Raw genomic sequence first — 22455 nt, 5'->3', positions numbered from 1 at the left:
AAGCTCACCCAAAGAGGTTAACTCAATTGGTACAGATTTATTTGCAAATCTTTGTTCAGACAGGACCACCTTTAAGTGCAGACAGCAGTTTGTCTCTGCTCAGGTGCTGTCATTTCTGTTGTGCCATCGAGCAGGAGGCTATCGTGCTGCTGATGTTTATGGCAGGCTCGGAAACACTCAGCAATAAACCGTCTGTCAGGAAATTCTTGGTTCGCTTCTGCTCTGGGTCCAGATCGGAGCTAGAGGTGAGGCGCTCCTGTTAGCATGTTGTGGTGCCAGACCTACTTCTTATCCTTAATTTTTTCTTTGCATCTGATTTTTAAATGCTATTAGCCTAGGATTTCTCTTTCCTCTCCTTTCCCAAGGACAAGAGAAGTGCATTTGTGCAGACAGCAGGACTCCCACCATCACCCAAAGTAAGGTTACAAACCACAGTCACCTCAGCTGGCGGCAGTGCCCTGAAGAGCAGGGTTTTGAGGCTCTTCCTCCGGTTTTCCTCTTAAAACCTGTTCGCTTTGCACTGAGTGCTTAAATGGTCTTTGGTCCAGAAACGAGGACTTTCCACATGACTGGAGGACGTTGGCCTGGAAGGAAGAGCACTTGTGTTTGTTTCAATGCACATTTCCTTCTGCTAAGTGCAACAGCTCCAGGATCCCCTGGTCTTTTGGTGCTTAGGGCCTTCTTCTGAAAGAGGGCAAGGGGGGTCCAAGCCCCTTGGTTCATGTAAAGGAGTCCGTGACCGTCACCTCTGTCCCCCAGAAGTGCCACTGCGGGCCTGGTCCTCCACATGTCTAATGAGGGCCTGCGAGTGACGTGACTTCTTCAGACTGAACAGAATTCTCTATTTCCAAAACAGAAAATAGGCAAGGGAATAAAAATCTCTTTCGGTCTGTACAGATTCTGTGTTTTCTTCAGTCCAACGTAGTTATTCGTCACCCTGCCTTACAATACAGGCCTCTGGGGCCAAGTCACCCAGGTGGGACCCGCTTCTGCTCCTCGTTCCTCTCCGTCCCCTTGCACCCCACCTGGCACTCCTCCTGTGGCTCCTGGCCAGACAGCGGTTTTAGGAAGTTGGGAAGTTGGGCCACCCTTGGCCTAATTAGTTTGTTAAGCACAGGAGAGCTCAGATCACAGTTCAGACGGCTGTAATTTGAGGAAGCGTGAGACAATGTGAGAGGATTAAGTAGTAAAATTGTGTCTATTACTTTGGCCAAAAAATATATTCAATTTAACTCAAATATTTAGTTTTTGGAACTTAAGGGTTAGATATTAATATGGGCTTGGCAGAGAGTTCATCACTTGTAAGACTGAGCTAAGAGTTCTTCACGTGCTGAGATCAATGCTTGAAGTCAAGCATGTCTTTCTGGAAATTATCCTCAGAACAAATAATTGGCCTCAATGAGGAGGTGACTGGGCAAAATTTAATTGCCTGTTATTGTAGGAGGTCCTCTTAAGTGAGCTGGTGGTCCCTTCTGGTCTTAAATCCTGTGAATGTCTATAAAATGCTGGTTTTTAGTGGTGTTGTGTCAGGGCTGGCTGAGGAAAAACAGTATTGACCTGCTCAACATGGGTAAATGGATAGGCTTGCCTTTTTTTTTTTTTTCTTTTTGCTATTGCTCACCTGCATCTATTTTGATAAGGAAAACTAATACGTACTGGAGCCTTTTAAAGGATTTTTAGTAAATGAGAACAACCATAAGAAATTTAAAGGGAATTTGGTCAAAATAGTAGTGACGGTTTTAGTCAAAATTGGAGAATTCAGGGACTTCTGGAAGTGTTTTTAGTCAGCTTAAACCTGTTGAGCTTGGTAAGCATAAATGATGGCTCGTGGCTGATTTCTGCCCTCGCTAAAGCCCCAGGCACGGGCTGGGGCAGGGCTGTCCTGCCGGGACTCCTGACTCTTCCTGGGGAAGAGGTAGGGCCGAAGAGTTTGTCCAAAATATGTAGCTTTGAGAGCTTTCTAGTCAAATGAGCCTTAAGCGTGGTGATTGGCACCCATCCCATGGCACTCAGCTCACAGCGCGTTGGGGTAAGGCTCGTCCCCCTGCCACGTGTGGCTGGGTGTCGAGCTGTTGGATGCACATTCAACCTGCCAGGGCTTTGGGTTAGCAGGTCAGCACTGGAAACACATCCCTATGTGCAGGCTGGCCTCGGGGAGAGCTGGATGGAGCGCTCACTGCCCTAAATGATCGTATGGCACCAAGCTACGTGCCACTGTGCCACACAGGTGTGACTGCGCTTTCTGGCTGGATAAAGTGGTTCTTTTACAGACATATTTAGGGCTTGTGAAGCGTTTGCTTCTGTGCATGCTGTACAGAGGGAAGGCACCATGGCACTGCCCCCAGACTTCTTCGAAGTCCAGGTAGAGGTGCTGTCTGGTGGTGTGTTTCTATTCAGACCTGTTTCTTCTCCTCTGCCCTTCATCTCCCCATGCTGGCTGCTGGAAGCCTTTGCTTGGTTCCTGTCTCTGTCCCCAACACAGGACGCCTTCAAACCAACCAGGAGAAGACACCGTGGCTCACTGGCACCTCATTTCTTTCCTCTGTGTTTGCTCGTCTGCTTGCAGACCTGCAGTAGACAAGGGGTTAACAGCATCCTCTTGGTTCTTCCAGTTACCCCATCAGGACTGTTGAAAAATTAGCTTCTCCCCACTTACAGCACTATAATTAGGATACAGGAGTTGTGGGGAATGATTTCACAAAGTGACTTGGTGTACTCGCCCATGCACCCCAGGGAGCCAGGCAATTATGCATACATAATTCTACTCTTTGAATATTTTCTCTTTCTCTGCATAATTTCTCTCTATTCATCTTTCCAGTGTCCTTCTGAGATAAACTTAGAAGTCTCAGCTTTCGGAATTTAAAAAAAGATCCGATGACTGCGTGCTCACTATTTGCATTTAAACCAGAAGCCATTCCCTGGGATGGAGCAGAGGGGCGAGGAGTGGGGAGGGCGCAGGATCCTACAGAAGGATGCAGGAAAAGCCTGTCAAGAACATAGCACCGCCACGGCGTTGAGGAGCTCCTTGCTCCTGAGCTCCCCACTCTTTTGGTTTTTAGCCTTCGGTAGGGCAAAGCTTCTGTTTTGCTGGGGCAGGTGCTGTGTGAAGGTTTCTCTGGGGCCCACGGGGCTGCGATGTGGACGGGCAGCAGCAGAGGCTGTGATGGAGCTGGCTTTTCAGAGCACAGCGTATTTTTGTTTCAAATATCCTGTTTATGCTGCTCTCGGTAAATTTATTGCAGCGCGATAAGCAAAACACAAAGTAACTGCCAGCATATTTCCACTGTCTTCAGAGTCAGTTTATCTCTATAAACTTGCTGTTGACATGATGCAATTTCTCCCTGTTGCAGTGTAGCTGTATAGCAGCAAAGTTGTGATAAAAGACAACTTGTTGAAGGGATTCTTTGTCATACTCCTGAATCATCTACAATTCCTTTTTCCCCAGTGCCAGAAGTGTGCTGGTGCTTTGCAATTATACCTACACTTGATTCCTTTTTTTTTTTTTTCCCTTTCCCTCAGCAATTCATGTTCCCTATTGTATCCTCATTCATTCTCTCTCTCTCTTTTGGTTTCTTCTTCTCCTTTTTTTCTTTTTTACCCAGCACCTTCTCAAAGCACTGAAGCTGTAACTGCTTCGCTGTGGTCTTAGGAAAAGCTACTGTTCTACTTCCTGAAGAAAGCTCATTGTGTGGTGCCATGAAAAAAGGTTTAAACAACACAAGGGAATAAAGGCTCCATATTTCTCTGAAAGTTTTTCTTTTCTTCTCCTTTTCTAATTTTTTTTTTAAGGAATAATACATAAGCTGCCAGGAAAGGGCAGAAATGTCTCCTGCCTCTCTCTAGTCGTGTCTGTGAGGCTGTGAAATTCTAAGGAAATCTGCTTTTTACATGGGGGCTTGAAAGGTAGACCACCCCATCTCCAAGCCTTTGCTGTTCTCTGCATTAGCCTCCTAAGTCTAACAATAAATCCTGAGATTGTGCCCAAACAGCACAGAATCAAAGCTTACAAGGCAGTAGCATAATTACTTGCCTTTTTTTTTTTTTTTGGTACCAATTTATAGCAATCTTATATAAGACACTCAAACACGATCATAAAGGGCTTTTCACCAGAGCGGGCTGTTATTCTGCAGTCAGCAGAGTTTCTCTGGGCTCACATCAGGGCAGATGTGCGATGGTTTGGGTGGCGGCTGCAGGTTTGCTGAACCCCTCCAAGTGTTGAACGCCACGAGTAGGGATGTTTGTCCAGCAAAGGTGTTTTCCTTAGACTACAAATAAAAGATTAAAGTGTTACTGCTTTGTTTCAAGTGGTACTGCAACCAGTGATCTTTAGGGTTGTCTTAGCCAAAGCATGCTCAAGGAGCGGTACGTTGTAGGTTAGATTCCTTGGTAAATACAGTGAAAAAGGTGTCAACTTCAGACACGGTGGTAGCCTGCCTTGCAAATCAGGAGAGGATGGCGAGTTTGTGGCCTGAGCAGGGAGGAGAGCTCGCGGAGGGCTGCAGCTGTTCTGTAATCCCCCAGCCGTCTCTGAGAGTTGCCCACAAAACACCTTTCTGCCTGGCCCTGCACGGGAGCTGCGGGGATGTTGTTATCATCTAAACCACGGTAGTTAATCAGTGCTTAGAGATAGCATGAAGGGAGCTGCATTTCTGTCATTTCTCCTGTTTTTTGTAGCTGACTGTACAGCAGGACACTAGAAATGCCATCGTGGAGCCAAAACGCTTTGACGAAGAGTTGGTTCCTTGTGAGGAGGAACAGTTCGGTGCCCCTGGACCTGGGACGCTGCGTGCGTCCGCCTGGCCCTCACCTCAGCTGTGAGGCCTGCGGGCCCCAAGGCCTGGAGGCCTCGCCCACTCTCTCTTACTGGACTGATCCTGCTGCTTTTGGTTTTCTCTTTTCCCCTTTACATACTTTATGTATATGTATACATAAATTCAGGCGTTTAAAGGTATTACTAGCATCATCCTTTGAGTCTTGTCAGGACGAAGTGCTGCCTGCACTAGGTGCGTGTCCCACATGCCCAGTGCTTCTCAGGTGCACCAATTTTGTGTTGTAGCACCTGATGCACACAAGATGTGGTTTTCTGGCTGTAAACCACCCCCTTCCTCTGTGGTCTGACAGAGGGGATGCCTTTCAGTGTGGTTAAACCATGCCCATGGATGCAGCCCGCCTGCTCCAGCGGCACACATCTCGCCGACAGGCAGCTGTGCAGGGCCGTGTGTGGCACAAATAGTATTTATTTCCTGACGTGCTGTCGTTACCTGAACTTACGTGACCCATTTCTGCCATGGTATCTATCAGCAGGTGGGAGGCAGGAATGCATTATTTGTTTCATCGACTTGTTTGCTTAACTTGGAGCTGGTGTAGTGCTTAAATAGAGCATCTCCCTGTGCGTGGCTCGTCTATCCAGGCTCTTGTTCCCGTTCGCGTTACTCTCCTCCTCCTCACATTCCCCCGCCTGTGTTGCAGCACCTGTCGCATTTTGCCATGAACTGGAGCATAACTTTTTCACAGCAGGGATAATTTGTGCCTGTCCCCATGCAGCTCTGAGCATCACGGGGCTGGGGCCCGCTGGGGGTCCATGGGTACCATGCGCGGCAGCAGGGAGGGTGCTGGCAAGGATCCGGCTGGGGGCTGTTCTCTTCCACCATGTGAAACACCATTAGCACCTTGGAAAAGCTGTCACTTCAGTTCTTGGAATACCTTTTAGGCAGGTTCCCTGCAGTAACGTGAAATCTGGACACTAGGATAGCTAGGATATGCCAGAGGCAGTCAAACCAGAGTCCTTTTTTATCACAATACGCTTTGATTAAGATCATTATAGCAACTGGTAGCAGCACTACTGTTGGGATTGAGTTGGTATTTCTGTCTCACAGGCTGCAGCTCAGTGTTCAAGCTGTCAGCCCAGATGCAATTTAAGAAAAAAATTGAAAACCAAAAATGGTTTCCATCCATTGAAGTGTTTTAGAGCTGTGTTCTTAAAAGATAGATTTTAACTTGCACTGGAATATTTTTATGGGTGATACGTGTCTACACGTTATAGGGTTTTCAAGAATCTATGACTTCCAAAAAAAATGTTGCACTCCTGTTTTTCTTCAGCTTGTAGCATGAGGAAAAGCATGTGCATGTAACAGGGACCTTTGCATAGTGAGTTGATACCACGTACAACTCTTTATTTGCATACTATTCTGTCTAATCTCATAGGCCATCTAAAAACTTTTTTTTTTTTTTTTTGAGCGTTGTAAAAAGGGGGAATAATACAGTGCCCTGTAGCTTTGTGTCCTGAGCAGTCAGCATCATTTGACGCAGTGGTGGCTTCACAGAGGCAAAGCAGAACAGGAGCTGGAGCAGCCGACTGCAGTAGGATGAGCTCGGGGTGAAATATGACCAGGCTGGATAAGAGGTAAAAGAGAAGTAGCATGGCTAATCTCCACGTGTTCAGAAGTTGCAAGACTGGCTTAAATCATGCCATTTTTTTAAAAAAGGAAAAAAAAATCTGTATTCCTGTTACGTGATTTTGTTCTTTGAGCCTCTAGCTCATACCTGGGTCAGATTTTCAAGTGCTTCTCTGCAGTCTGGTAGTCTGGGCACATAGTTGTGTTGTAGGTGATGCTGTCATGTCATCGCTGACTCCAGGAGCTCAAGCACTGGGAAAAACACCAGACAGTCAGAGATGATGGTACTGGGGGAGCTGGAAGCACTAAATTTAGATCATTTGAAATCCTTCACTTCTGCAGTGCTGCTAGATTGTTAACTGAGGTGAAAAAAATTGAAGTACTTTGTGAGTTTCAAATTGATAGCATCCTTTAAAATCTTAGCATAAATTCAGTGGCACTTCACCTCCCGCACACAATCAGATCTAAAGAGTGAGAGTAACGATGTCATTTTTTGCCAAGCTATACAAAGAACACATATCAGGGACGTATTAATGAAATATTAGCAAATCAATGCCAGGAAAATCTAACAGCAAGCTGGAAAAGAAGCGTGTGCTGGTCGGCAGGGGAGTTACAGCAGTGACCTGACCCAGTGGGGCCAATTCAACCCAGAGATCTGGTTGCTATTGAGAGAAAATACAACTCGCTGCAAGAAAGGAGGACGAACGCCCTTCAGCAGGGTGGAGGCATACCAGCGGTGACAACCGCGTTTGGAAACATGCACGGTGTGTAATAGGCAAGGTGACTGTACAGCAAAACATGCATTGTTTGCTTTGGGATAAGGTGGTTTCATTTCTGGACGGCCCTCAGCTCACCTGGCAGGCAGACACGGCACCAGGCTGCTCGCCCCTTCAGAAATAAACCTCACCAGGGCTCAGCTTTACGTGTGGAAAGGGTGGGAGAGCAAGTTCGGCATGGCCGGGTATTTCCTTGACCCAAGCCAAAGAAAAAGCCGAGGGAATGTTTTATATTCTCAGGTTTTGGAGATGCCGTCAGTCAGCGTGAACCTCAGAGGTCTCTTCTACCCCGAGCTGTGTTTCTGTGCTTGCTTTGGTTGTTTGTTTTTTTTTGTGTGTGTGTGTCTGTCTGCAAAAAGCACTGCTCGGCTGAAGCCCTGTAACTACACGCGAGGCTCTGTCGCTCAGACATCCTTCTGAGCCCACCCCGAGGTCCACAAGGATCTTCCCGTGGGACAGGGTTTGCAGCCCCAGCGTCAGTGCAACCTCGTGGGCTCTACAGCTTTCTGAAGCCTCTACAGCTTCCTGAACCCACTGCACATCAGGGTGCTCTGTCATTTCCAGAAAGTTGTTCCCAAACAGCAGTGAAAACGTTTGATAGAGTAATCACCAAGTGGTTTAATTGCATCTTTTCCATAGCTATTAGTTGTTGCTGCAGTAAGCCACTCCTGTCTGAAGACTGGTGTGCTTTTCAGGTAGGGCTGATCCTGAACCCTAAACCCTAAGCCTGCCATCCTATAAAATCCTATGAAAGCATCTCAAACCTGGCTGTCGCTTCTGGGGTGCAGAGTCACGCTCTGCCTGCTGACGGAACAGCTGTTTTCTCGGGCAGCCCAAGCAGTGTTTGGAAATGCTGTCAGACTTGCAGACAAACCCGGACACCACAACCCAAGCCCTTCGCTGCTCCGCACGTCCCCGTGTGCAGGGCTGCCCGGTCCCCGCAGCCCTGCTCTCATCCAGCCGCTGCCAGCTCCCACCTCGCCGGGGTAAATTGGCTCTTTCTGAAACATCTCACATCTCTTTGGGGCTGCTTTCAGCTCCGCAGCCCTAAGCTCGCTGCAGCCCATTTATCAGTTCCTGCTCAGAGATTTTTAGCGTGCACCAGGACATCATGTAGGTTTAACAAACAGGCTGAGAGACAAGCCATCCAATACCTTCTCCATTAACCTCTCAAACGTGGCATGCCAAAAGCCATCACTTTAAATTGCTGCAGGCCTCGTCCTGCTGTGAAAGCAGCCTTTCCCCCGCTCCTTGGATATACTTCGACATGCCAATCCCCATTTTTAAGATCCAGGGTGAAAAATCAGGCTCTGCCTGCTGCATCATTCACAGCATCATCTCTCCATGGTAATGGACAGGAATCCTCTAAGTGACTTCAGGATGTTGTGCTAACATCTTTTCCTTAAACGAGAGCTGTGGGCACAGCCCGAGGACCACTTAATTTCTGCAGTGCTGTTAAGTTTCTTCCACAGGCCGCCACCGTGCCAGCTTTGTCCCTGCTGTGGTTTTCCTCAGTGCAGCAGCCTGCTCAGCTCACACATCGTGGCTGCAGCCAGGAGCAGATCTGGTGGGTCCCAGCTTGGGTGCACAGAGGGCTGCAGCCCCTGGGTGCCTGCTCCCGGAGGCAGGCTCGATTTATTTGCTGCACGTCAAAGTGCCTGCGCATCATTTGCTTTCACCAAGATACCTTTGAAGGAGTTGCTACAGACTGAATTCGTAATGCACATTTGGGAGTTTTTGTTTTGTTTTGTTTTGGTTTTTTCCCAGCAGTTATTAGCCATAATGAAATCCCAGGTCATTTTTAGCCGGCCCGTTATCTTTGAGATCCAGAGTTCGTCACTAATTTCCAGCAGTCTGAATCTGCAGAATTAACAGCCTCGTTCTGGGGGTGGAGGCAGCATTTTCAGGCACGGTTATACCTCTTTTCTAGTCACACTAGCAAAGGCAGTGAGGAGCAAAGCTTTCTGGTAGCACACACTCTTGTCTTTCTGGAGCTGGCTTTGTGCAGGTCACCCTGACACCTCGCAGGGATGGGGAGCCACAGGGTTTGTGCTGCATCCCTCATCCAAAACTCACGGGGCATTGAAGCTGCACCATGAAGCTGCTCGTTTCCTTGTTATTACAGGTGGGTCCCGAAGGGGCGAGGGCAGCAGGAAGGGGATGATTTGGCAGAGATGTTTCTCAGCTCAGCAGGCACGCTTTGTTGCATGCACGCACAGCACTCCGCTTTGTCCACAGACGCCGTCCCTGGCCATTAATTTGATTTAGATGAGGTTAAATGAAACGTGCACACCTTGTTTTACTGGACTTCCATCAAATTGCTCCACAATAGCACCACTTATAGTGCACACAAATATGTCTTTCCACTCTCTGAGTGAAAGTAATTTATCAACAAGTGGTCCTTGTCCCTGTACCATGTAAAGTCTTTGTGAAATACACTTTTTACAGCAGGCTATGATTTGTACAACGTTTCTCCAGTTACAAATATGCTGTATTTCTCTTTTAAATGTTAAGATACAGAAGAATGAAAAGGAAGCGTGCAGGTTTGAATAATTTTTGAAGGGGAAAGCTATCTATTGTGCAGACCCTCCTTGAAATGAATAGATCTGCATTAAACGTGTTCTTGAACTTGGCGATGGACTTTGATTTAATCCATTGTAGAGGATATTTCACCGGTGTAAGTGAAATGCACGGAAGGGGAGAGCTGGGCAATTTTCCCTTCCCTACCACCTTTGTGTTTGTCAGCTGGCGGTGAGGGAATTGTTCCCTTCCCATCTGCTGGCGAGGGCGGTCAGTAATGGGGACGCTCACTGGGGCACGGGAGGCACACTTTCCCACCTGGAGGTTTGGGATCCACACCTCCTGCTGAAACCTTTCTGCATTTGCCTGTGTCTGTTCCACGTGGCCGGCCTGATCCTGCACAGCCCCTTCCCGGCATCGTGCCCCTCTACCTGTGGGGCACCACGTGCTGCACCAAGGCACCAAAGCGGGGTGTTCACTGCCCCTGCTTGGAGTCTGGTTTGCTTTATCCGGATGAAACTCTGCTTCTTTTTTTCCTTTCTTTTTTTAATCTTAACTCTTGAGCTGAAAAACAACGCACGGAGAAGAAAGCGCTTTCCAGAGCATGCTGTAGGCTGTATGCTTCAGCTGCACGTCTCCGCAACGGAACAGATGCTGTGGTTGCACCCCCGAGGAGATCACGGGCTGGAAGCACGCCCTGTCCTTGCTGCCTGGTAGGTGACACGGCCAAAGGTGGCGCTCCCCAGGGCTCCTGGACTTGGGAGCTGCAGTGCCCAGAGGGAGGCAGAGCAGGCACTGGCACCCGCGCGCTGGGAGCAGATCACCGGCTTCCCCGCTGTTTCCCTGTCTGTATCTCTGCTAAAAGGATTTGGCATAAGAGGAATTCAAAATCTTCTCCTTATTCTGCATCTGTCAGTGTTTCCTTGGAGGGATGTGTTATTTTTCAGCTGTCTGAGTAGTCTTTTCCAGGTGCAGTTAACGCTGGCATTTACAAACCACAGGGTTGCAGATCTGTACCGGTAAGCGCCACGTGTTGGCAGCAGGTAGCACCCACAGGTGCCTGCAGTCTGGGGAAGTCAGCACCCAGCTCTCTGAGCAAGCCAGCCCTCTGAAAGCCTACCCCAGTGCTTAGGAGCCACAAACTGCCACTGAAATACCAAGCAGTGTTACTGCTGGGTTGGTGAGCAGCCATCTGGAATCTCAAAACACCACCAGGAAAAAGCCACGGAGGCTGCAGCATCCAGATACAGGTGGACAAGATGAAGGACCCCGTGCAGGAAACCTTAACTCAGCAATTCCTTGCCGTCCTCGGCTTCTGGCTCAGCACTAATGCTATTTTAACATAGTTGCGTGGCTCGAGTTGCTGTGATTAGAGCAGCAATTTGCTGTGCGTTCTTCAAAATTGCCAATCAATTTCAGCTTGAAATAGATGAAAGCCCCCACATAAATGATGGCTGCTGTCCAGAAGGCTCTAAACAGTTTGGAAAATCTGAAATGGGATTCAAGTTGGTTGTACGAAGTGCAGGATCCCCAAGATCCCCTTGTGCATCCTTTAGCTGCAGACTGGGGAATAAGAACATAAGCCTAAAAGGGAATAAGAAAAAAAATCAGGGTATTGTCTGGATTTTGTTAGATCCCTTGGAGCCTCGATTCTGGGTGAATTTCAGGCAAAAGAGCCTGCCATAACTCGCGTGGTGGGAAAACCCACCGTGTTCGTGGCCATCCTCTGGCAGCCCCACGAGGGACGGATGCACCCAGAAGCGCTGGCACTGTTGACTGTGGCTGTGAGCTCCTTGGGGCAGCGGTGGCACCATGCAGCACCACAACGACACTGCACCTCCCTGACTATGCTTCTGCTGCCAAAGCAGAGCCTGCAGGCTGCGTTTTCCTTTGTGTTTTCCTCTTGTTGCTCTTTGTAGGGCTCTGTGATGAATGTCAGAGTTTTGTTACTGGGTGAATGGAGAATTTGGTCCAGGTAGCACTGGGTACCCACGGGTACGTCCAGCTGTCCAGTGCTTGCATCCTTCTCTTGGAAATTGAGGTGTGCTGCTCCTTGGCCAGAGTTTCACCAGGCACTCCTGTTGGTGTGGTTCTCCTTTCATCTTTGTACGTGGTTGAGGTCTGGGACAGCACCAACAAGTGATGGAGGGGTGATAATCACAGGGCCATCAGCAAGGAGCTCCCAGGGGAGCACCTCAAGGTGCAGCGTGTGGTGCTTGTGCAAAAAACACCAGCTTCTCGGCCACATACTGGGCTGCACGGCCTGGAGGCTCAGCACTGCAGAGCATCCCCATCCCAGCAAGCGTTTGCTGGGCCAGAATCTACAGGAAGGCCCCACAGACCCACTCTTGTCACAGGTGATGCGCTGACCAGGGTCTGGGCTTGGTTTTCTGGTGGAATCGGTGAAACTTTGGGTTTACGCTTCAACAGGCTGCTTGCTGCTTGGGTTTGACTTTGTCTCGGTCTCATTCTACATGGTGGGAGGCTCGGAAGTTTATCTAGAAAGAGGGTGGGATTTTGACCAGTTTCAAACATGGGTGGGGTTTTTTAGCAGTTTCAAAGAGAAGGGTGTTTTATTTTTAGTAGTTCCTGAGGTTTCCTATCACCGCTACTGATTTGCCCAGGATACTTTCAAAATCGCAGCAGTGTCCTCAAGAGGCTGGGAATACATCCGTGGTGACTCATGAGAAAGTTGAACAAAGACAAAGCATTTGCTTTTGAGGAAAAATGAAAAAAGTCCTGATTTGTGGAAAACAAAGTACTTAGCAGGGCTTTGCATGAGGCAAAGACAAATGGGCAGACCTCAAGCTCAGCGCACAGACGCGTTTCCTCCCGTTACATTGCTTCTTGCCTCACCGATACTGCGAGCACAGATTTGGGTACGAAGTTTTTTATTTTTACTGAAGAATTGATTTCATGGCTGCCTTAAGTGAATAAAGCTGTGATGCATTAACTAATGTCAGGCACGGGATGTTTACCTATTTATCTTCTCTGTGGTGTTGCCTGTAGGATTTTTTTTCCTCTGTTCTCCGAGACTCGTTAACGTTGCAGACATAACCGAGGTCCTCCTAATGAAACAATTGCAGCTCGATATGCAGAGCAACACCTCCAGCAAAAGCTGATAAATGCCTTTGTTTATGATCTTTCTTCCTGCTACGCTTTCGCGGAGAAAGAGCAGGGAAAGTTGGTGATTTCCCACTTCCAAAACGCTGGACGGAAGGGAAGCTGATGGGCGGCAGGCTGGGGATGCGAGCACGGCGGAGTCCCGGGCTCGGTGATTCTGAGCTGAGCAGTGAATATGAGTAATAATCCATGACCTCACTGTGATTAGAGATGAAAGAAGGCTGATGAAGGGACCCTGCCGTGACACAGAAAGGAATTAGACATTGTCTAAAGCCAGGGCAGTACTGGAGCATTTGGATTTCACATCTGAGATTCACGGGTGAATAATTCAACACTTGAAAAAATGCCTCAGCCACAGTGTGACATCTCCACATCTTCTTTCAGTGATATCCAAGACTTTAACTAAACATTGCTTCCCAGGGAGTTGGGGCAGCTGTCCAGATAGTTCTCCTCTTAAATATCAGCATTCCAGATTGTTACCTGGATACAGATGGAGGTTTGGACCGATATCTTAGGAGCTGCAGCCTCTCCGAAGGCAGGATTTCACCTTCAGAAATCGCCCTTAATGTTTGGCTGAACCCAAAACCTTTCCGAGTGAAAATTAAGAGAGGTATCTTTATATTTAATTGACACTTTGGGCTAATTGGGTGAGCCGCTAAGGCATGCGGAGTCGTGGATGGGATTGTTTGGGAATTTTAAATAAATGAGCCAGTTCTCAAAGGCAGATGTTGGGAGATTTATTAAACATGAACAGAGAAGTGGAGGAAAAGTAGAATGTGTATAAAACAGCCTTGTAAAATTACTTGCTGTTTTATAAATGCAGGAGCCCTATAAACTAAACCAGCCACTTGGTTTTAGAGCCAAATACAGGGCTATTAAATCTCTGCATTTGGTTAAACATACAGCACTCTGGAAATGCAAGCGTTAAAGTCTTCGTACAACCTTAACTCTGCTTCCTAGAACATATACATTATAATAAGTCTTTAAATAAATGATCACATATTATTCCTCAAATAATTCATCCTTTTTCTGAATTATTAGCTAAAAATGGATGGTATCTTATAATCATCATCAATTCAGACACCTTATCAGGCCTGATAAATTCTTTTCACTGTGTGATAAGTGTTTTGATCATTTGCTTTTCCTACCTACCCCCATTCCCTTTTTAGTCAGAAGCATCAGCTCCTTCAGAGGCACATCACAGGATGAGACTTTGAAGCTATTTTACCTGTAAAACGTGGCGGTCCAGCCGTGCCAGCTAGGTGAAACCTCTCACTCTGCAGTGACAACATGCTCAAGTCAGTGGTCGTGGCGTGGCTGCTGTAAGTCACGTCAGGATTTGCCTTGTCTGGGGGACCCAAAGCTCCGAGGTGGCAGGAGCAGGACAGAGCAGCTAACCTGTCTGCTCAGGCTTGTGGTTTTCCTGGTGCCCATCTTCCCCTATCTTACTCATTTTTGTGTGCGCGTGCGTGATTTGAAAGCAAGAGCAAACCAGCAGGAGTAACCCCAGCTTCGTGCTCCAGAGCTAAAAGCACAGGCTTCCCTTTCCCAGCACAGGAAGCATGCAGGAATGGCACAGAGCTGGAAGTTTAAAAAGGAAATCATATGGAAGAGGCCATCTGCTATCAATGCGGTCATTTATATGTATATAAAAAGGAAAAATCCTTATAAAACTTCAAGTTGTTGCTGAATATCCAAGAGCTCTGGCTAGGAACTTTAATGGCCGAGGGGCTGCAGGTAAATGAGGAACAGAGCGCCGTTTGGGGGCTGCGCTCACCCCTGCCTCTTTCCTAGCAGCCTGGCTTACCCAGATTCTCCAGGTCTGTAGCAGACTTGTTTGTATTTGATGCTGCCCATCGCATGTCCATGGTAAGGAAACTGTGCCCTGGAGCCTGGGTTGTGCTGTGAGTGCTTCTGCCCAGCACGTCTGGGCACAACTGTCTTGCAGAAAAGGGCCTTGTGCCATTTGCAGAACACTAAGGCAGCATTAACGGGCGTGTATATGAAAGGTGGGGTGAAGGAGCCCTTCCTCCCGACACCCCGGCTTCATTTCTTCCCGTGTCTAATCCAGGCGCTCCGTTGTTTGCTCTTTCTACCCGTGCTTTTATGAAAATTCTGTGTATTTTAGAAATTAGCACTTTTTATCCTGAGTCCATATATGTTAATTGCTAATAAGAGACAAACGAGCTTTTCCAAGATTTCTTTTTCACTATAAAATTTCTAATTTGGAGATATTAGAAAAGAGAAATGTTTACCCCACTAGGGTTACTGCAAATATCCTGATGAGTTTTCATATCCTCCTCCAACACCAGCAGGCTTAATTGCCCTCTTTAGTCCAAACTTCCATGCATTACAAATTCATGCAGGAAAAAAATAATTTTTTCTCTCTTCTTTTTCTTAAACCTGGTGGTTAACAGTGATGAGAAGAAACTATTTCTAACAGGGGATCTTAAGAGGGAATCATAAAGTTTAGGCCTGAGCCTTTTCTTCGGCGTACCTCTGTGAAATCCATTTCCTCATGCTATTCTGGCTCTGCATTAATCCATATCTTTAAACAAAATTTTACACACCATTCTTCAGCTGAGTTATTCGATAATATCCAGTGTGCAAGGAACTGTGAAGCATCCCCATTCTTAGAAAGCTTCTTGTAATATTAATGTACTTGACCTTGGTCTCTCATATTTCCTGATTAGGTTCACAGGAAGGGTTTGCGAAGCTTTTAAGATACTGTCTTGTAGACCTATACGTAAATACTGCAGTAGAAAGAGAATTTTGGTAATAAGTTTATTTAAATGAAGCAATTCTGCCCATCAAGAAATCTCCATCCTGAACTATTCTTTAATGTCTTTTGTTATTTTAGACTAGCCTGATACATAATTAGCTTTGGAGAGGTCCTTGTGTTTTTGTAAGGTTAACACCCACGTATCTCACTGAATTTTCAGCCTTTGCAGATTGGAGTTTTTAATCATTCCAGCCTAATTTTCTCAGAAACGCAGGCCCTTAACATTTCTGATTTATCTTAACTTTATAGCCAGCGACTGAGCGAAAGCTACACGTTTGGAATACTGTTGCTTTTAAGGAGGAAAGGCATAACGCAGTGTTGCAGTCTGCCTGTCATCCTGCTGCCCATGGTCCCGCAGGCAGAGGTTTCTTCAGCTCCACAAAGAAAAATTTCTATTACAGCATCTGCATTTTCCCGTTCAGTTTGAGACTTTCCTGCATGTCAGGACAGAGTACGGTATCTCAAGCTTTATTTTTATAAATGGCACGTAGTTTGTTAAGTGCCCTCCTAATTTTACTGCCTACAGTAAATCCTGCATGCTGTGGATTCGCACACGTAGCTCGGTCTTTGTGTCCCGGTTCTGTCTGAGCCAGGGTTTTACCTCTCATGCAGGCTGAAAAATGCAGGCAGCTGAGGTAGGGGATGCTTTTTAAAGGGCCTCAGTCCTCCGTTCCTCTATTTTGGCTCTTGTTTTGCTTTGTGGTTTACTGCTGGTGGTGGTCTGTGGTTTTAAGATTTGTTTGGTAAGCCTCATTAGTGCGCTGCTCCCTCTCATCCTGTTCTTGCCAGCCTGCCGTAACAATTTCTTACCAGTTTGCTCTTAGATCCTTCCGAAAAAAATCTTTGTATAGATGTTGTAGAGCAGCATGGGGCAGCACAGGGTAGAGCTGTGCTTTTACTGAGCATCGGTGTTTTGATTTCCTGTTTACTGGAAGCAGGTCGGCTAGAAGATAAGAAGCCCAGCTGATTTGTGACCTTCATGGACCTACAGAGCAAATCAGTCCTAAAACACGTGCCTGTGCTGTGGCACAGGACGTCTGGCTTCTTCTCTTTCAGATACATTCAGGTCTAACGCCTTCCTCCTCACCCAGACAATGAACCCAGCCTCGCTTGGCTTTCCATTGCCCTTGTTCCTCCCCGTTTGCTTTTGGGCTCACATTCTCCTTGCTTCTCCCGTGTTTTCAGTCCTTCTGGTTTCCTCAGTCCTACTTGGACCTTTTTTTGGCCCACGAGGTTCCCATTTTCCCCTGTTACTGCTCAGCCTCACTCTGCCCCTTGCACACGCAGGCTGCAGCTATTTTTCTCTGCCTTCTGACGGCTTTGTCTTTTGGGTTTAGCAGCTGTCCTTCCCCTACCACAGCACTGCTTTATGCTGAAATACACCGTGCTCCAGACATTCCTTCACGCGTTTCAGCTTCTCAAGGCTTTTAATTGCCGCCTTTTTCCCTTTATGATATACTGCTGTTCTTGATGTGTGAGAATACATTTACAGAGAAAGCTCCTTCTGTATTTTACATGTGCTTTGTCAGGAAGGCTATAATTTTGTTCACTTCCTTCCTTTTTCCTTAAAGTTGTTTGTGACAGGTCTTGAAACACTGGCACCTTATGTCCTCTCGGAGTAAGGTCAGAAACTGTCATTTATTTCAGAATCTGCTCAAAAATAGTCAGCTCTTAATATCTTATCTCGGGGTCTGCTGGAGTTGGGGCTCGGGCTCTGTGATAATTGTTGCTTCTGCTTTCAGCTGAGAAGAAAGTGGAGGCTTGCTATGAATATTAACAAGCCATCCATCCTTTACACCTTCTGGGAACACACGAGTTCTTAAATTGTTTCTTCTCATGATTTTTGTGTTCTCCATTTTCTCCGCAAGCTCTTTTTTTATCAACTTTTTTTTTTTTACCCCGGATTTATTCGTAATTGGAGGCTTTTATCCGTATTTATATCTAGGTTGCCAAACCTATTCTCAGTTAATGTTTGTTCTATCAAACCTCACCTCCTCGAAGGGTTTTGGATGTCTCACAGCTGGATTTAACCCACTAAGACCTTCTTCGTCTTCTCTTTCACTTTGGCCGTTTGTCCATGGTCATCCTTGATAGGATGAAAGTCCAGGGAACAGCTAGGGGATTGATTTCCTCTCCAGGTTTTTATGGGAAAAAAGCTCTGAAACTGGAACCCGTAAGTCTGGCATCCATTTCGTGGACAGGGGAAGCACTTTATGATGGGCAGAGAATACCTTTCCTTATGAATTTCTCCTTTTGAACCATACCGGTTCTGGAAACCTCATGTGCTTTTTGTATTTTTTCTTTTCATGTTGTTGGGCAAAATTCAGACCCTTGGCCTAAATAAATATAAAAATGTCAATTCTTGGAAAAATGGGTTTAGCAGGAGAGGCACTTCTAGAGAACCTCTTTTTAGAGACTTAGTAGTAAAATCTATCCCCATCTGCTGGCAAGTGAAAATTTTTATCAGTTCACCCACCCATTGTCAAATTACTGTGAAAAAGCAAGGGTGAGGTAAAATCCTCGGGATAAAAGGGATTTGGGAATGTCAGAATCCAGCAGGAAAACAGCATCGTTGGGGTCAGTCCTGCCCCGCTTCCCTGCAGCGGCGTTCGCAGTGCCCCATGACACTTTCTCCAAGAGAAGCTCTCTATCCTATGTCCAGCACAGGTTTCAGTGGGGCTAGAAGGGGGGGAAAAAAGGATATTTTTCCCTGCAGAGGCCTTGCTGCCCATTTTGTCAGCACAGAAGGAGGTGTGCGGTGTGGTGGCCTTGCTTTGGAGAGGAGCCGTGCGGTCAGGGCTGCAGCCTGGCGAGGCGAGAGTCGCGCTTTGGTCTCTTTGGGAGAGCTTTATTTCTGTTTACGTCTGATTCGTGGCAGATGGCCCTGAACTCTATCTTTTAATTCTGCCTGAGAGTTAATGAAGTCCAGCAAGGGCAGAAGACGTTGTTAGGAAGAGCACAGCATGTTCTGCATCCATTCGTACCGGGGAGAGAGCTGAATTCTTTTCTACTATTACTCTGCTGAATGTAAATATCTCAGAGACATTTACATGGTATTTCTTTTTAAGCATATAATGTTTTCATTCAAAAGTATCATAATTCTTAAAAGACCTGTCAGAGGCTCTGACATGTAATTAATTTCTCTAAAGCTCTTTTTTTTTTGAAAGATGTAACCACATATATAGAGCTCCTTCCAACACCTGCGCTTATTCACAACTCTGCAGAAAAAAGCCACATCTTCTGCTTTGCTTCTTCCCCCTCTTCTCCAGAAAAAGATTTTCCTTCGCTGTGGATACTCCCTTTCCATCTGCCCCCGTGATCTACAACAAATAAAAGCGCTTGGTATGTGGAAGGTGTGTGTAAATAGGAATTGCCACGTTGGGTTTTGTCTGGGTGCTTGCGACCTTTTGTTTATTCAGCTTCAAGCTGAAACACTCTTGTAACTTTAATTATGGAACAGCTATCACTAACCCCTAATCTAGTCCATCTAATACAATTCCCATATGTGTAGGTGGGCTTGCAGTCAGTCTGGCAGGCTGTTTATTTTTACCTGGTGGATTTTTATTTTTTTTTCCCTCTGCTTGGGAGTGTTCAGCAGGATAGTGCTGGTGCTGAGGACACGTGGCCAAGCCCTGGATTGCGCGGCAGGTGTGGCATGCTGGTGCCTGTGGTCCCCTCCGAGTGCTTCCAGGACGCTGCTGAGACCGTGGCCGCCTTCTCTGCAAGATGCCAGGAGCTGAACCACCGCTGCCTCCCAGGGAAAGCTGGCAGAGGCCAGCCTCGGAGGATTTTTTCCCTGGGCTGGCGGCTGAGACCAGAGCACGTCCTCTCGCCGCAGCACCACTGATAGCAACGAGGGATGGACCCTTGCCTATAAGATGTCCACTTGGGACCTTGCCCTGCTGGGGGAGAAGGACATTGTCTGGTTGAGAAAGAAGGAAAGCAGCTTGTTGCTGTCTTTGTAGAGTACACCCTTTGAGCAGAGGCATTTTTCCCTCGTGGTTGTGTAAACCAGCAGTGCTTCCCCTTTTACCTTGAGGAAAGTGCTAAAATCCAAGATGTACAAAGAAGTGTCAGTTCTAAGTGAACATAAAACCCATCATTTCCTCGACTCAAGCGTAGAAGCATATCCAGATGTTTTAGTTTTGTAATTCGGGCATTTCGTCCTCTGCTGTAGGCAAATAACTGGCACCCACCCATTTCATTTCCAGCCGGGAGCATTGTTTACATAGCTCTTGCTTTGTGTACGTGTTGAATTTATAGGAAGAGAAATAAGGACAAGAAATATTGCGTTTTTACTCCAAAGAACTGACAAAAAGGTGTCCCACCAAGTGTGCACAGGCTCTTGCTCACTGGGAGTAGAGAGAGCTTGTGGGGCCTTAGCCTGGGCATCCATCGGCTTTCATTCTCTGGCCACATCTGTCTTTGGAGACAGTGCTCCACAACTGCAGTGCCCATAAACCTTCTTGGGTGTCTTTTTAAAACAGAACAAAGTAGTGCTTTGGGTTACTTGGCCACCTGGGCTGAAGAACACCTGCTCCCAAGGTGATGGACCTGCTGCGAAGGTGATGGGAGGTGTAAATCTGAGGATCCATTTGGGTGCTGTGTTTGTGTTCTGCTGGACACGTGCACACCACGTAGTTGCTAACAGCTTTTGCACAACCCCGTTAGGGTGAGTAGTGGGAAGATGTAGGGGAGACGCGAGGAGTGGAGAATGCTCTCGGCTGTGATGCTGAGGGTTTTTCCAAGGTGCTTGCAGTCCTTCGCCTGACATGAGCTGTAGGGCTGAAAGGGATTTCTCCAGGTCACCCAGTCCCGTGTGCTGCCCTCACAGCCCATTTTTTCCTGTCCTTCTGCCCATTAATTTGTCCATCTCTTGCTTTAAACCAGTTGCATTATTTTCCATCTCCACTGCTTGCTTTCTGCAACTTCATCCCTTCCATCTCCTTTCATAGCCAGTATCTTTTTCAGTTATGCCAGCTGTGATCTTAGCAGACCAAAGCCCTAGAGTATGCGGCACCGTCGAGACAAGCCTGTCCTGCCAAATTCCTCCCGGTGACTGAACCACCTGTGACTGTCCTTGTAGCCCAGCCTGCCAGGCTGTGCTCCTGCCCTCCTCCTCCTCCGGACACCTGCAGTCCATCCGACTCCGTGGCTTTGACCATCCTCTTCCTCCATGCACTCCGGCTCCAGTCAAGTTCATAAACTTCAAGCTGGTGACTGAATTTCCTCCTGCTGGTTCTTCACAATAGCATGACCTCAGCCATGTGTATCTTCAATGGCTGGACGTTGTCTGCAGCCCGAATCCTCTCCCCTTTGTTCTGCTGTCTGCACATGGCTCTGTTCTGTGCTCTCCTGCTACCCAGCATATTCTCTGCCTATTGCCTTTATACCCCAGGTCTCCATCGGTTTAGTTTTTCTTCCCAGGGACCCAGCTGTTCTTCTCCTCTTTGTTATTCCCAGTCTTCGGTTTCCTCTGGTTCTGCATTGCGTCAAGCCCCTTTGTCAGCTTTTCTTTCACAGTAGCTGGTGTTTCTCCCTGTCCGCCTTGGGAGCTGACCTTTCGTGGTCACAGCACTCTGGAAAGGTCCTCTTGTTCAACAGGTCTCTGCAAACTTCAAAATTGCCTGTTTCATTTGCACTTCATCTCTCTTCAGCCGTGTCTGAAGATCCCCCATCTGAACTCTTTTCAGTTCTTTCCAGCTCGTTTCTGGAGCTCGGCTCCGCACTGCGAGGTACCGCAGTCAAGGCTACAGGCACAGCCCCTCAGTTCTTGCATTTCGTCCTCCTCTTTGTCTTCTCCCGTCTTTGGATCACAGCCACCAGAAACTTCCCTCCCGTGCCTCCCTCCCCCTTATGCACACATATCCCCCCAAATAATAATAAGAGATTAAAAATCCCCCAGGTTTCCAGCCCCGTAGGCTCCCTTTTTCCGCCTCTGACTGCCTGACCACCTGCTTGCCGCTCGCTTGGCGTCTGCCCAGCTGAGCCCTGCTGTCTCCTTGGGGTCTGCCCGTTATGTCCCCGGGAGCAGGAACGAGGGGCAGACAGTCCCGGGGGCAATAGGATGGTGCCTTCCTGACAATGCTCGGGTCTCTCTTTGTAAGCTCTCTGGTGTTTTATGTCCCTGTTACGGTTTTCTCTCTGGAGATGTTTTGTGTGCTGCAAGTGACACATCCACACTACTGGAGAATTACTGTTCCTGCCTCTGTGTTATGTTTTATTCAGTGAAAGCCATTATTTTAATATGGCTGTGACGATGTTACCCATTGAAAACAGGCCTGCTGTGTCATTTTGCACCAAACTGCTCTGAGCAGGTACATCCCAGCAAAAGTCAGACCAGCAAACCAGTGCAGAAGTGATGCTGGCGCTTTTGAGCCATGTGGGAAGGTGGAGGATATGACCATGGGTTTTGGCTTGTTCTGCTGCTAGACCAAAGACTCGACTTGCAGCATTGAGCCTTGTACAGCAGCGCTAGGTCATCTCTTGTCCTTCAACCTTGTTCCTGTAGGTTAAAGTGAAAAAAGTTCTGTAGTATCCTGATTTGGTTTCTGCACTTGGATAACTTGAAATATTACCATGATTCTCCTTATGAATATAATTGTTATTATTAAATATTCCTGTGATGGCCATACTCCAAGTCCTGTGTAGGACTGAGGCCGTGTTTTTGCTGGTGCTGTAAAATGAGAAACCACTGCCCATCCTTTGGAGGACAGCAGATTGAAACGGGATCAACTGGACACAGCACGAAGCTGCCACCTGCATTACCACAAGGTTCTCTGGAGGCCAGCAGCATCAACAAGGTAGGAGGACATAATTAGAGAAATCAGCAGAATAAAGCACAGGTATAGTCTCTGAA

At 47.2% G+C, this 22455-nt stretch overlaps 1 protein-coding gene across 19 annotated transcripts in view; it reads left to right on the top strand.

Moving 5' to 3' along the window:
• NEXMIF (neurite extension and migration factor) overlaps positions 1-22455 on the top strand; it is a 197623-nt gene that overhangs the window by 160691 nt on the left and 14477 nt on the right. For 2 of the 19 annotated variants that reach the window (XM_080553932.1, XM_080553921.1), the window contains exon 1: positions 8935-10404. The exons of the other annotated variants lie outside the window; for them this stretch is intronic. In XM_080553932.1, coding sequence (XP_080410058.1) covers positions 10205-10404 — 200 coding nt within the window. In that variant the 5' untranslated portion in view covers positions 8935-10204. Of the gene's footprint in view, positions 1-8934; positions 10405-22455 lie in introns of those variants that run through there. 19 annotated transcript variants of the gene reach the window in all.

The sequence above is a fragment of the Anser brachyrhynchus genome, assembly GCF_964034855.1.
Source record: "Anser brachyrhynchus genome assembly, chromosome: 13".
In the NCBI taxonomy this organism is placed as follows: domain Eukaryota; kingdom Metazoa; phylum Chordata; class Aves; order Anseriformes; family Anatidae; genus Anser; species Anser brachyrhynchus.
This window is presented reverse-complemented; position numbering and strand designations above follow the sequence as displayed.